This window comes from Tympanuchus pallidicinctus, unplaced genomic scaffold, assembly GCF_026119805.1.
Source record: "Tympanuchus pallidicinctus isolate F22 unplaced genomic scaffold, pur_lepc_1.0 scaffold1, whole genome shotgun sequence".
Lineage (NCBI taxonomy): Eukaryota > Metazoa > Chordata > Aves > Galliformes > Phasianidae > Tympanuchus > Tympanuchus pallidicinctus.
The window spans coordinates 47,771,482-47,787,190 of NW_026294618.1; the positions used below are offsets into that span (position 1 = coordinate 47,771,482).

Consider the following 15,709-nt stretch of genomic DNA (forward strand, 5'->3'; position numbering starts at 1 on the left):
CATCCATCTTTTTGGTTTGATTTTTTTTTATTATGTGTTTAAAATGCCACAAACCTATCCATCACTATCTTTTCATGTTTTCAATCATAATTCATATACAGAAATGCACAAGTCTGTATACTTCTACTCAGAAGTCAAATCCCAAATAACAAATGCTATTTTTTATTTTGCTTTCAGATCCAGATGTAGACAAATAACTTCTAAACAGCTTAACAATATTATAAGTAAAAGAAAAAAACCACTATCTTTATCTCCCAAGGTTTTTACTTTTTTCCTTCAGCTGAAGAAACCAGAAGTTATTTTAATTTCAAATTTCAGATTTCTCCTTCAAGCCTTCCTTGTATCACCACATAGCTGATATGGGAAATGTTTCAATTAATTCTGTTATATCTAATAGGACTTCTGTAAGGAGCAGTAACTGGATGTATTTATTTTAAAATGACTATGATGTTCCTTTCTATGTTCATAGGTGTGGAAGTTGGCACTGACCAATTGGATAGATATTAACTTCTAATTTCACAGCCTTTTCATGAGTATTTTCATTTAGATTACATGATTGTGTAAGACAATATCTGATATAACCTTGTCAGTGCACATCTGCTTATCTCTCACTGTTACTATGCAGATTCATCTTGCTCTAGCTGCTCTCCTTTTACAAAGTATTCTGAAAATATATAGATGTATGAGAGAGTGATATGTGTCTGACATCAGTGGACAAAGGGAAGGTGACCAATGTCATCTACCTGGAATTGTGTGAGGCTTTTGACATGGTCCCCCATGATATCCTAATCTCAAAATTGGAGAGATACAGATTTGAGGAGTGGACTATTTGGTAGATAAGGAGTTTGCTGGAAGGTCAAAGACAGAGGGTTGTGGTAAATGGCAATATCACAGGCCTCCACCTGGACATAAGTGGTGTCCCCCAGGTGTCTGTCTTGGCACTGGTACTTTTCAATATCTTCATCAAAAGCATTGATAATGGGCTCAAGTGCACCCTCAGCAAGCTTGTCAATGACACCAAGCTGAGTGTGTGGTTTACACGTTAGAAGGAAGTGAAGCCATCCAGAGGGACCTTGATAAACTTGAAGGTGGGTCCTGGCTGAAAAACTGAACAGAAGTCAGCACTGAGCTATTGCAGCTCAGAAGGCCAATGGTAACCTGGACTCCATCAGAAGCTTCAACCAGTTGTCTTTGAGTTTAATGCTGAAGGCAGTGTACATGTAAAAAATGCTACTTGTCAGATGGGCTCTCCTGGAGCCTTGTCTTACACAAGTGCTCCAGATTCCTACAGATCAGTAATCTCATCCTCTGGACCATTTCCATAGCATACCTTTCTCCTGAAAATTTTCCTCTCCACAGTTATAGATCAAAGCCAAGATAGTTTTTATCTATGTTTTCTCATGGGAAGTAACCCTCACTTATAACACAACAACTGAAGTAGAATTTTATTTATCTAGCATCAGCTTCCATCCGGCACTCATTGGCACTGGTAGTTGCTCTGTCACTCACAATTCAATTAGGGAAATTACTGTGTGCCTTTATGCTGGTGAACATATTCACAATAATCAGGGCACCTTAATTTGTATTTTTTAAATAACTCATTCTCCTGTTTTTCATAAAGATCCAAATAAGGCTTCAATCCTACCAACAATTTATTTCAGTCTTTGTCATTGGACAGATTAATTCCCAACTTTTTTTTCACAATCAGTTCTGTTCTTGTGTCATTATGAGTGTAATAAAATTTTGGCCACCTCATGTGCATTTCCATATATTATTTCTATGTACAAGGAAAAGTTATTTACACACAAACACATCTCTCACTGTACAAGCATCCCTCACAAACAACCTGTATCCTGCAGGTTAACAAACCATACAGTACAACTCCAGGGACCCTGCACTGAACAACACTGAATAATGCACATAATTCTAGACTGAAAAAATAGACTGAAAGGGACCATGTTTCAAGTGAAATGATTTGTATTTGTAGTTAAAGATTGCTATTGAGTAATAATATTCCTGCACTTAAACACAAAGGTTGGGAACAACAACAAAACTTGGCATTTTCAAGCAGTCCAGGAAGTGAAAAACAGACATGAAGAATATTATAACAGCTTACATTAATCTACAGTAATTTAACAACATTCCAGTTACTTGCAACTGTAGAAAGAAAGTTTAATTCATAGTCCACAACTGAAATTTGTTAGCAGTTTGCACTCAGTTCCCATTCACAAGGGAAGCAATTTTAGCAACCTTTATTGCAAGCATCAAAGCCTTATTACTACACAGCATGCTGTTTTAAGCTTACTGCTGTATACCCACACCAGCAAACAGTAAGACCTTAAACAGTCACACTGTTATGAACACTAGCAGAAAAAGAACTGCATTTAATAACAAATCTGCCAACATCTCCTTTTAACCTATCAAAACAGTATTTTGCAATCAAAACAAAATCAAGTCACTTTGAAGTCTAGTGTTTAGAGTTATATGGCAAACTAGTGAACAAATAGTCACACAAACCATCTTCAAATGCTGCCTTTCTTAAGTCTCCTCACTGACCTATTATAGTTGAAGTCCATTTACTTGCACCTCTCACACATGGTTGTTGTAGAAGGAAAGCTATCTTGTATTAGGAATCTTTTTGATTTTCTCATTTAAAGAGAAAGGGAAAAAAAGAATGAAGTGCAAAAAATCCATTTGTCTCCAAAAGAGAACTTCAGATTATGGACTGTTAAAAGTAATTACTCCCCAGTCATAATGTCTACAGTTTCAGCACAGTAGGTTTAAAATTTGTAAATGCTGAAGTTTGAAATAAACAGTTTGCATTCTAAAAGTTTGTCTTATTACTTACTTCCATGCTACAGAACTTCTGAACTAAACGTAAATGCACAAAGCATTGTTAATTAAATGTAAGTAATATTTGGTATTCTGGAAAAGGGGCATGTTAATGTGCACATGGCAGCAGAGATGTATGTAATTTCAAGTTTTTGTACTTAAACGTTTTTCTAGTTTCCAAAAGTAGACATACGATAAGCAAAGCCTTCAAGCTTCACGATGGTTTATAAGATCAGATAGTGACCAATGTCTGTAAACAGTTTTGCTTAAGACTGCTGGCAGGACAGAAGCCTTAATTGATCCTTGTCATTTTAGCTATTCCCTTCTCTTCAGGCAGTTCCCCAACTCAGTACAGAATGAAAAGCTCTTAAGACTTTTCCCACAGCACAGCCTCAGCTCTTTTCTACAGAGATGCATCCTGTGAAGCTAAGAAGGAAAGGTATCCTGGATGAGATAGATAATGCACAACAACTCAGTGCTCACATAAAATGTTAATTAGAGTCAAATTATCCACATAGACAGATCTACTGCATAGACCTCTTCTTTCCATCTGAGTAAGCAATCTTAACTTTTTATCATCCTCCATTTTGGCCAAAATAGAGCGAGATGAGGCAAATATAGCAAAGTACTCTAAAAAACAGCAAGGAAGTTATTTTAGTCAGGATTCAAATTCAGCTTTGAGAAATTTTCTAGTACAGGAAACAATTTTTCTCTTTGCCCAAACAAGCTCTTTTTTTTCTGCTCCACACCTTTTCTGGTCCTGCCTCATTTCACCCACTTCAGAATGCTAAACAGGTCAAGGCATGAATCTAAGCACTGTTCAACATCACATTTCATTGTTAGCACTTTCTGGTCAGATTTTGGTCCCCATTGTTCCAGTCCAGGCATGACTGGTCAAAGATCATTCCCAATATACAGAATAGGCAAGTTCATCTTTCTGAGGTGAAGGAGTTCAGCATGGCTAGAGAGCACTTCATTTAAGTGTGGAGGCTGAGCTACCCTCCCTTCTCCAGAACTTTAGACTAATTTCATCTTCTGCATCCAGTTAGTTACAGACCTCTTCCATCTTTCTATCATAACAGAGAGGAGGAACAAAAGCAAGCCTCCAGCTCTGAGTCTTCCCCATGCTACTCCTGCTGGTTCCTCTGCCTCACCACTCAGAGTAGGAAGACAGATCTGCTAGCCTCTCATCCTAGAGAAGATTGAGTGTTCAGGTACAGTAGTGAAATGCCATCAATTCTATTCCTTAACAGCTCCTAGACCTCCAGTGCTGTGCCAAACGGCCAAGCTCCTCCACCGCTACTTACTGGCTCCTGAACCCTTCGTATGTTTTATTTAACTTGTAATCTCTTTTCCCAAGGCTCAGTTCATTTTGCTTCACCACAGTCTGATAGCCTTTCTTCCCTGGTTTGAAGTACAAGTTGGCTGTTGGTAGAGAAACTCTTACAGAAAGCTATGAGTGCTTTGTTTGTGTGCATGCCATAAAGCAAATAGGGAAAAATAAAGACAGAGAAGCACAGAGAAGTGTGTAGTTATAGATAGGAAACAGTCAAGTTCCCTAGTGGTCCTGTAAAATATAGCATCTTTTTTCCTCAGTTGTAGCATGTGCTGAGGTCAGAGCATACCTTTTATTAACTGAAGATTAAAGACACATCCCCACACACGTGAAGCTATTTAATAGAAAACATAGCACACCTCTATGATGCAAACGTCATGGATTTATCCACTGCTAAATGTCAAATATTTCTAAAGGTCCGAGTATATCTACATTTCTTAAAATATCAACAGAACAAGAACATGCAAATTCTGAAATAACCATTTTGCTTGATTGAAACTTCAGCAAGGCATCAAATACAAAGAATTTCAGTAGTTACATGCATAGATACTGAGCACTGCAATGCTCAGATACCTCAGTTTCAAAAACAAAGAGCAACCAACTCCGGTTCTAATGAAAACAGCCTCAGCTTATTGTACTGCAAAATGAGGTCGCTTCCAAACAAGTTCACTCACAAGTTTACCAGGAGGAGTGGTATATACTTATCCAGAATTTTTCTTCCTAAATTGAAACTTGTCTATCTTTCTCAAGAAAGGAAACAGAGAAGCCAGAAAATTTATTGGAGGAACTGAAATCTAATGTGAAGTAATGATGCCATTTCCCACTATGACATCTTTATTCTAAAAAGTCCTTCTGCGCAGATAAACTAATAGCTACACTACAAAGTGAAATTTGGAAACTTTTATGACCGCATAATGAGAATGATATATTGCTAGCCAAATGGTTCAAGACATACACCGAGTATCTGAAGTATTATTAATTTTTAGAGAAGATAGCTTCCAGTATCCAGCTGCATTGCACTAGAATACAAACACAAAAGATTCTACCACAGATTACACTCACTGATTTTTTTAAAAATATCTTAAGGATTTAGAAAGAGCAGTTCCAAGATTTAATGTATAGAAAATCTAATCCTATTTATACAAATTAAGGTCAAATATGCTTGCTTAAATGCCTATTAAGTAGTCATTGCCTAGGAAATAACCAGAAATGTTTTATAATGCTTCTAATAAATAGCTTTTAAAGGTAGGTCTATGTGTCAGTTATTAAAAACCAAATCAATTTCATAGGAAAAGGGCTTATGAAACACATGTCAGTAATAATATACAAAATATTAAAGCAGAAAATGTTTGATAATGCCAGAAACATGGCTATGCTTTCACTTTAAACACTTAAAAAGAAAAAGGCCCCGTGTACTTCGCATTAAGTAATTTCCATCTTTTCACTGTAAGACAGAGATACAAAACAGCATTTGAAATTGGAACTTAAAATGGAAAACTAAACAAGTAGCTTCAGACAACTCTGTCATTAAACAAACAGATTATGTGACCAATATTAAAGTTGAAAGTAATAACAAATTACTTGTTTTACTTGTTACTTGTTTTAATTTCCTCACTCTAACTTGGGAAAACAATTCAGCTCTGTATGACTATGAAGTGTTATGAAAACACTATGCAAGCTGCTGAACTCAGGACAGTTATTTCAGATACTGTTATTGCATTACATTATTATCTGTAAAGTAGTGTTGGTAAATCTGTTGGATTACTACAATGACTGACTAATGCAATACAAAATTGCAGACATTTTGACAGAAATCTTATAGCTTTGACTTAGTCTTCCTCAGTAGGAGGAGCAGAAACGGTAGGCAGCACCACCTATAAGAAGTTTGCAACAAAAAAAATAGCAAGACCTCTGAAAAAATAATGATTTTAATGTTATTAATGTAAACTTTAAGGGTTTTAGAACATTCCTCCAAGCAGAGCTCAGTTTTCCCTTTAAAGAAGAGATTGTTATTTTCTATGATATTTTGTTCTTACATTTTTTAGTTCCTAATGCTAAGCTAATAAGAAAAAAAATCTTACATTATAAAAATTTCTACAGAAATATTCTTACGCTGAGGATATACTTAGTGTGTTGTTCAGACATCTGATGCTACTCAGAAGCACAGTTTAATATTCTGTATTTACATCATTAACATAAATATAAATGCACGCTAAATTGCTGCTTATATAAACTATATAATATCCTCTCTTATTAACGCCTCTTTCTTAAATTGATAATTATTTTCAAGTATGTAAGAGAAGCTAATTAAACATGACTTTTACATATTAGAAAGAGTACTTTGTTTGCAGAAAGTGTTTCTACCATGATGCACCTTTACTACAAGAGATTTACAGAGCTCAGTGTGCTGTGCCTACAATGCTTTTTGTACTTTACTGGGACTACTCTGAGCAGTGTAGCTACTCCATTATCTCCCCGCACCCAATAATTATATTACATGCTCATGCCCACAAAAAAGAAGAAAAAAAAAGGGCCACGACCAGCCCTTCTCAATTTAACTGAAGTTTTATAGTTGCTCTAGCTGTTCTGTGCAAGAACATTTCAAGAATAAAAGCTTTATAAATGAACTCTCAAGTGCATACTTACCAGTTAATAGGATGATTTGTACATGCAGGTTTAATGACCTAGTGCCTCATGTGGCTAAAGCAGTTTGAGCTGAGCTGAGTTCAGTATAAGTCACGGGATTGAGCTTTACTAGAACATTCAAAGGAATTTAAATGATTATGTGCTACATGTAGCCTTCTCTTAATGTAAGTCTAACTTATGGAAGATTTCAGAAAGAAAAATTATTAAGTCTTTATGTAGATAATAAATAATGTTTGCATTGAAGTCCCGATAATTCTATCCAGAAACATTTAAAAGTTTGTTGCAAATTTTACAATGATACCCTTATTACCTTTTCCTTGCTTCAGTTCATTGCCTCCTGTCTACATAAATCTTTCAAACTGAAAAACTGCCACTAGGCAGTGCAGTAAGTTCAATACTTTCCTGCTTCTTGCTAGGTTCTAGCTATTGATAATCTAAATGCTGTAGCCAGATATCATACTTGCAACACTAGAATCCAGTCCTCAGTTGGTTCTTAGATACTAAACAAACCATTAAGTATTAATCATTAACACTACTTACCACATTAAAGTCTAAATTTTTTTCAACCCACTCCTTGGCTTCCTTGAATTCCTCTTTCATTTCCATGATGTACAGTGTATCAAGGGCATCCACTATTGTTGCTCCTTGAATGTTACCTGAAATAAATAAATTCAGAGACTTACTTTCCAACAGAAGCTTTTCAGTTAAATCTAATTAATTCAAATTAATTCTAATTTCAAAATCCAGTTTTAATTAATCCAAATAAAAATGAGAAATATAGGCATTCAAGTGGGCAACTAGTAATTCAGAGCCTTAAATTTGATTTCCATGCTGCTACACTATATCACAATATTTAAGTAGTTCTTCCACTAAGTCTGTTTTGAAGAGTAGTTCTAATGCACTGCGTTTTCAGCCATCGTTTTGCATTTTTTAACACTGATAAAATCATTCACTGTAAAATACAATTCACAGAAGATAATAAATCTCATTGAGAAATGACTGATCCTGAAAAAAATAATTGCTTTGTATTTTTATACTCTATACCCAATAACGCACAAAAATTTAAGCAGCAGATAAGCGATGATCACATTTCATTTAGGCTAGTCAGTCCTTCCTCGAGTATCCCCTCTGAAAAAAAAAATTCTCTGATATTATGCATCATCACATAGCCTGCACATAATACCATTATGGAGAGCAAAGGTAATCGTGTGTACATCTGAATTTCTCAGCTTAGAAGACTGTCAGATGAAGAATTTTAGAGAAAGTTCTATGCATTTGTGCAAGTAGTGTCCTTCTACCTCTTTTGTATCAATGGATAACAGTCAGTTTAGCTCAGCCTTCAAGTAAGATTGCAAAATGAAGCATCACCCATATGTTCACTTTGGTATGCATTAAATATGTGTTCATGATCCTGTACTAAAAGACTGTTGTGGAAGGTGGAGAAGAAAATGAACTGATCCCAAATGACATTCCCATGTTTCCTTGAAATTTATGACAACCTTCTCAAAACAGCATTTTGTCTAGAAAGAGTTTCCTATTTACTGAAGACTGTACAGAATTCAGTTTGGGCCAATTTATTCAATTTGGAATTTATGAATTTAGCTCCAGCAATCTTCATAATTAATGCAAATTACTATTAAGATAATCTTCAGAGAAGACCCTAGACACAAAAGTAACCATTTATACCTGCAAAATAATTTAGGATGCAAAACCAAAGAAAGTCTTTAGATCTAATCCCTCTTTCACCAGCAAAGCTAATGACTCAGGTGGATAATTGATTACTCAATCAGAGATAGATATCCTTTGGTAAATAACAAGAGAGTAGCTGCAAAGAACTTCACAGAATTTGAACAGAGTTCTGAGACATTTGAGAAAAAAGTAAGCTTGGGTTTGTAAACTTTTGCCATGCATCAGGATTGAATTATTCATATTTGACTTAGAAGTTAATAATTTCAGTGAATTCTTTTGTGTTCATGTCAACGGCTCACAGGCTGGTTCGGCTGGGTTCTGTGGCTAGTGGGGCAGAGGGATTTTGCAAATCCGCACCTCTGGAAAAGGGAAACAGGGGACACTAAATGACTGAAAACAGTGGCAACAATCTGAGGAGAAACAAACTAATTTACTAAATACGGTATCGGAATGCAAGATAACACACCATAATATAATATAATTAGAACTGAAACTAATAAACTAAATACAATGAGAATATCTGAAAGCTGTAGGCCTTACAATAGTGAGAAGTGACGCGTGCGGTCAGGACAAGCAGCAGGAAGGAGAGGCTGACGATCTAAAGAAGGAATGTCAGATGATCTACAGAGCCTTATATCTTATATCTGTTCCCCCGAGCAGAAATGATAACTGCACAGCAAACAGTCTTCTGGGGAATGTAGTTCTTCTTCTCTTCTGGGACCGGTATCCAGAACTGGAGCATTAACACTTTAACTCCCAATGCACTACATGATTTTAACATGGAAACATGGAAAACCGATAACAAAAATCACAAAACCATGACAGTTCACCATCACTGTGGTAAATCTCCTTCCTCATGAAATGGAGGAATGACTGGAGGTCTCTGTATAACAGGACTGACATTACTTTCTCAGCTTGAGATTGCAGACAGGAAATAACTTCCCATTTTTATCCTCTTAGAAATATAATAGTAGGTAACAATTGATCAAGGCAGCCTTATCAAGTAAGTAGCAACCCTGCCCATGGCAAGGGAGTTGGAACTAGATGATTTGTAAGGTCCATTCTTAACTTAAGACATTCTATATTTCTGTGATTATTATAAGTTATTTCATACATGTAATAAAACTAGACAATTTATCTGTTTTAGCAGTTACTGATTACTTGTGCCATCTATCATTGTTTCTGGAATGTCCCTTTCCTACTGTAAAAAAAAAAAAGTCATCTATATATTCTCCCAGATATTCCGGTAATAAAACTGCAGCGTACTTTGGTAACAAGTGAATACTGTCTTCTCAGAGCTTACTTGGAACATGACTGCCTTTCTCGCATACTAAAGGAAATTCATCCCCTTAAACATGTTCAAGCAACTTATACTTCTACTGCGCTCATGAGAAAATGAGTACAGAAAACTGCTAGAGAACATGGTCAAGAACCTTTTCGCAAAGACTATACATATTTAGTGATTACACACATACAAAAGCAGCTCATAGTGAACTTTTCAACTGAGCTCTACCTAGAAGAAAAATCCTGATTTCCTTAAGTGGATTTTGACAGGTTCAATGCAGTGACATTTCCTTTGGTAATCACTCTGTAAAACAGCCAATACCATCTCCAGTCACACTTTCAATTTTAAGGTCTAGAGCTTGAGTTGCAACTCACTACTTAGTCAGAAGAGGATTCAACCTTACTGAGAACTTGCCCTTGGAATTGCACACATCTTACTTTTTCCTGGCTCTGGGATACACAGAACCACAGTGTGGCCTACTTTGAGTAGAAACATCCCTTCTGAGCAGAGAGAAAAGAATGGGAGAGTCTCTAGTATATTTTTGAAAAAATCTTATCCGTTATTCTGAAGGTTTCAGAAGATAATCAGACTTAAATAGTTAAATTTGTTTCAAACAGTTACACTTCAACAATCTTGAGAAAAGATAAAAGAACACAGAGAGGGATGTTTGAGAGCCAGTTAGAAGCCAGTTATGACTTGTAAGCAACTGTAGTTTATGCTAAGTTAGCCAACAGGATAATCCGAACTTAAGAGCATTAAGGAAATTGTGTAGTTCTTCATCTATAGCCAGTCAGACAAAGAAGAGGAAAATAATAATAATAATAACGAAATTAAATGATCATTTTGCTATTATGAATTAAAATATTTCACAAGCCAATATATGCTATGCTTCTCAGAGCACATCAGACAAATAATTAAATAGAGTTATCAGTCTTGTTAACTTCTATACAATATTCTCAAGAAATTACATAGAAGTCAAGGTCTACGATAAACAAAGATTATTCCTACGCGTTTAAATTACATGCTCATTTTCATAAGACATAGTATTTGGACAGGACAACTGTCCTGTTATATGCTTAAAGAACAGCTATAGATTGGATTAACATCTATTTACAAAAAAAGTGCAGCAAAGCTGCAATCCTCAAGTGAGCATTCCACAGTTGACCTAGGCAGAAAGAAACTATCAGAAGTAATACTTCAAGTAAATGTGTACACCTGAAGTAATTATGTATTTATTTAGCAAATAATACAAGATATTTTATACTCAGGGTACAGAAAATGGACTGAAATTCATAAAATGTAAGCTTGAAGCGAATAATTGATAATAAAAATGATAACCAGATGCACAGGTCTACCAAAGTGAAACACAATCTCTACCAAAAACTCCAAAACAAATACTGATATATGCTAGCTTTGGGTTTACCTGGCAAGGTTTTGGTATCAGGATAGATGTAGGGGTGACCTCTGTGAGCAGAGCCCAGCACTGCTCCATGTCAGATCATAGCCAGCTCCAAAAGGGACCCATCACTGCAAGAGCTGACCTATGAGCAACAGCTGCGCCTCTGTGAGAACAGAATGAAGAAAGAGAAACACTACTGCACAGCAGCAGCTGAGAGAGAAGATAAGAGCAAGCAAGCAAGGCTAGTGCAGAATGAGTGCAGAAGGAGCGCCAAGTGTGGAGCAGAAGTTCCCTGTAGACCAGGAGAGACCCGTGGTGAAGCAGGCTATGCCCCTGCAGCCCATGGACTCCACACAGAGCAGATCTTCAAGTACAGCCATAGAGGAACCCATGGTGCAGCAGTGGATGTAGCTTGAATGAGGCCACAACCCATGCAAAGCCCCTGCTGGAGCAGCCCCGGGCCAGAGTTGCAGCCCATTAAGAGGGGTTCATGTTGGGGTAGAAGGGCTGGGAGAACTGCTATCTATGGGAACCCATGATTATTCAGTTCCTGGATAATAAGGTCTGTGGTACAGAGATGTGTTGCAGCAGTGTATAAAGAGCTGCAGCCCATGGGAAGCCCACATGGCATCAGTTCAGGAGGGATCCCACAAAGAGTAGGGGTAGACTGTGGGGTAGTGGCAGATAGACAGCGTTATGGACTGACCACAGCTCCCATTCCCCTGCATGACTTACAGAGGAATGAGGTAGAAAGATGATGGATGTGGGAAGAAGGGAGGTGTTTTTAGCTTACTTTCAGTTTCTCATTTCTCTTGTTTGTTAGTAATAGGCAATATATTGCATTAATCTCTCTATGTTGAGTCTGTTTTTCTCATGATGCGAAGCAGTGAATAAACTCCCTGTCTTTATCTCAGTCCTTTTCCATTGCATTTTTTCTTCCCTTGAGGAGGGAGATGAGAAAGAGTTGTGGGGTTTACCTGTCCATCAGGGTGAAACAACCACGATTTTACTTCCTTTGTTGAACTTGCTACTGCATTTATCTGTCCCCTATACTAACAGCATCACTTCTTCCATTTAAGTAACTAATAGAGAACATGTAAAATAGCCTACAAGATAGTGAACTACAAGAAAGCGAAAGAAATCAGTCAATGCGTAACTGAAGATGGACTATTCAGCAGTATCTAAAGAATATCGTTTCAAGTTCAACAAGGTGGTAACTTTAACAATGATCTGGAAGAATCTGAAAAAGACTGCTACAATTGTGGATGATGACTCAAGACAACTAATTAACTACAATTTTGTAATAGCTGAACAAACAGAGCAGTTTAGATTGTCCCTGCATAGTAAGCAATAAGTCAATTTAACAATTCTCTTTTTAAAACCCAACAAAGCTACATACACACAACTAAGAAAATTAGAATACACTAGAGAACGGAGTAGCGCCTCCAGAGTAAGTGAGCAGAGAAGACTAAGAAAAAAAAAAAAAAGTGTGGTCACAGGATGAATAACTTCATACAAGTATCCAGGGAGATAGTGCAGGGAGAACTGCTGTCCTTGGAAGAAAAGCTTATTATGACAGCTCTGTGACAGAGCATATGTGGCCACACAGTTTAAGAAACTCAACTGGCTCATGGCCAAGCTGTTTGAAGGATAGGCCGAGAAATGTTTATTTGTCGGTCTCAGGCTTTTAGATAAGGCTTTTTTTTTTTTTTTTTTTTTTTTTTTTTTTTTTTTTTTTTTTTGCCAGGAGAGTCAAATATAGCATACAGTCAGGTTGCCAGAAACAACGCATGTTGGTAAATTTAATAATGTGTTCACAATTTTCCTCCCAGCCCTCACATATGAAGTTTTTATTCTCCAGAACACCCACATTCGTTGTCACCAAATACATTTGGATAATATACATGCATACATACATATTTGCACGCATTTTTGTGAATCAGATAAAAAAAAAAGTGTAATTTCCAAGCATGTCAAAGAAAACACTACATGGAGAAGTTTCAGAAATCTGTCTTAATGCATTTCCTAAAAAAATAGTGGAAACTACACAGAGATATGGCCTTCTCCTTATCCTTCTCAAAATTAAGTGCTTTTATTCCTTCTGACATGGTATCATACTTGGAATGGAAAAAAACAGGGGAAAAGCATAGAGCAAAACTGAGAGGAATGGAATGACCTATGAAGTGACCTCCTGTCATTATATACATCTGCTTCCTCACCTGTAATAATTTACTGTCCAATAGGCATAATAAACTAGAACTTCTTGTTCATGCATACACAGAGAAGATGAGTAGAACATTGTTTTTTTCTTCCAGAAAAAGTGACATATTTGTGTTTTTAAGTTGAAATGTGAAAATTACTATGTGATATATGCATATATATATATATATATTTATTAATGTGATGGAAACTCAGCATACACAAGTAAAGGGCGAGAACAGTTTTCTTGAATTACTATCAGAAGAACTGTGTTAATGGCTATTTTGTACTACTGTGGAAAAGAAAAAAAATTATACATAGCTATGTTGAATTTATGCTGAGCCCCACCTTGATCTTTCAGAACTGTCATTGTTTTCTCAGCCACTAAGGCAAACTTGTTTCATCACCTTATTGAAAGCTGAAGAAACTTGAAGATGTTTTCTGCTGTTTTCTTCCTTCTATATTTCAGTTTATACTTACAATTCCAGCCAAAAAAAAAATAAAATAGAAATATAATATCACATCTTTTTTTATTAATCTAGGCATTATGAGCAGATTAGATTTGTCTAATAAGAGAAATAAGATTGGATATTTTGTAGCATTAAATTCAAGAAAAAAAGTATCAATGAAACATCTAATTCTTTCCAACAGCATACACAATGTACAATAAAATTTAAATTACATTATTCTCAATGTTTAAAAAAAAGACATACAGATTTGACAAAACTAAGATTTTGACTAGATCTGTAGGTTTCTTAAAGCACCATTTCAAAAACTGACTTAGATTTTTAAGGCGGCGGAATTTTTTTTCCTTTAAATAAAGGAAATTTGAAGTGTTGGGCATGATTATTAAGATTTAACATGCCAAAACATGAAATGTACCCAGATGCTGGCAATCTCCTAGCAACGTCTCCAGTTTCAGTCATTGTTACCAGCTGGCCAGAATGGAGAGAAAAAGCCTACATATATTTTAACAAATCTGGCTCCTCATGCACACAACACAAAACAATGCAGTAATATTTCTCGAATGCTCTTCTATTTCCAGTATTTTGTAGGTTTATTTAGTCTAGAGCCAGCTCTGCTGTCTATTTAATTGCTCTTGGAATTTTTCCTCCATTGTCTCACCTATTTTCCAGGGAAGCCATTGGCATTTGCATTGCTTCTGGCACTCACGCAACTCAGCCACACATTTTGTAATGAACCCTCTTCTTTTGCTTGTTTTGAACATGCCAGCTTTTCATTTATATTTCAACCCTACACAAAAGATAGTATTCTCTATAAGAAACAAATCCTTATTCACTCCATCAGTGTCACTCTTAATGGACCTCCATATATTATACCAAAAAAATTCCAATCTTTAATATCTATTTTGAGCTTAACTAGATTCATATCTCCCATGCCACTTATTTATCAGTTCAAATCTAGTATCTATATCCCATTTGCTATTTTAAAGTGGAATTATCATCTCTCACAGAATCTGTCTGGTTTCACAGAGTTGCCTGCAGTTTCCCACTGCATTAACTGCCTTGGGTAACTTGTTATCCTTGCTGAACTGCCACTCTGCTCACTTAATTTTCCCAGGGCTGCAGTAAGTAACTTGGGAGCATGGCCACAGCCTTACTGGAAGAGTATTTCAAAAGGCCATTAACAGCCCCAAAAAAGACTTTTGGAAATCTGAGAAGGTAATAAGCTTCCTTGCCTTCATAATGACCACCTTAAAAAAACAAACAAACAAACCAACCAACAAACAGTAGTTCTGTAGCATGACCTCCTTTCACAGATGGGCTGAGCCATTCATCCACATAGCTGATGATGTTATTCTTTAAAGAAACTTCTATTAATTTATTTCCAAAGGAGTCAGGCTGACTTCTATAACTAAAATTGCATAGTGGAATTCATAATTTCAAGGACTTCAGCAGCAACAGTGAAGATGAGTGAGGACGGGAAATGTTGGAAGCTTTTCAATTTAAATTCAGTTATTATTTTACAATCATGCAAAATTAAATTTCTTGAACAATATTAATAAAATATTAGCTCAAAAATATGCATTGGTATTCACTGAAAGAGTTTTGAATATGAATATTGGGAGGCTTTAAAAATCTTGTGAAACCTCAATACTCTGAAAACTACAAAATTCAGTTCTAAGCCACATAGTGTTTGAGTACTTATTACCTTCTTTCTACCCCTCCAGAAAAAGTACCTTTTCATTAGAAGAGATTAATTATACTATGTCCACAAGTTAAAATATTACTAAACTTGGACTACTGTACATGAAAATACAGTTACATATAATTATAAAAGCTTTTTAGCAAAGCTCAAGAGC

General features: G+C 36.0%; 1 protein-coding gene across 2 annotated transcripts in view; it reads right to left on the reverse strand.

Moving 5' to 3' along the window:
• The window catches only part of MAN1A1 (mannosidase alpha class 1A member 1), a 136,422-nt gene that overhangs the window by 84,268 nt on the left and 36,445 nt on the right, over positions 1-15,709 (reverse strand). For both annotated transcript variants that reach the window (XM_052680413.1, XM_052680500.1), the window contains exon 3: positions 7,355-7,470. In XM_052680413.1, coding sequence (XP_052536373.1) covers positions 7,355-7,470 — 116 coding nt within the window. The remainder of the gene's footprint in view (positions 1-7,354; positions 7,471-15,709) is intronic.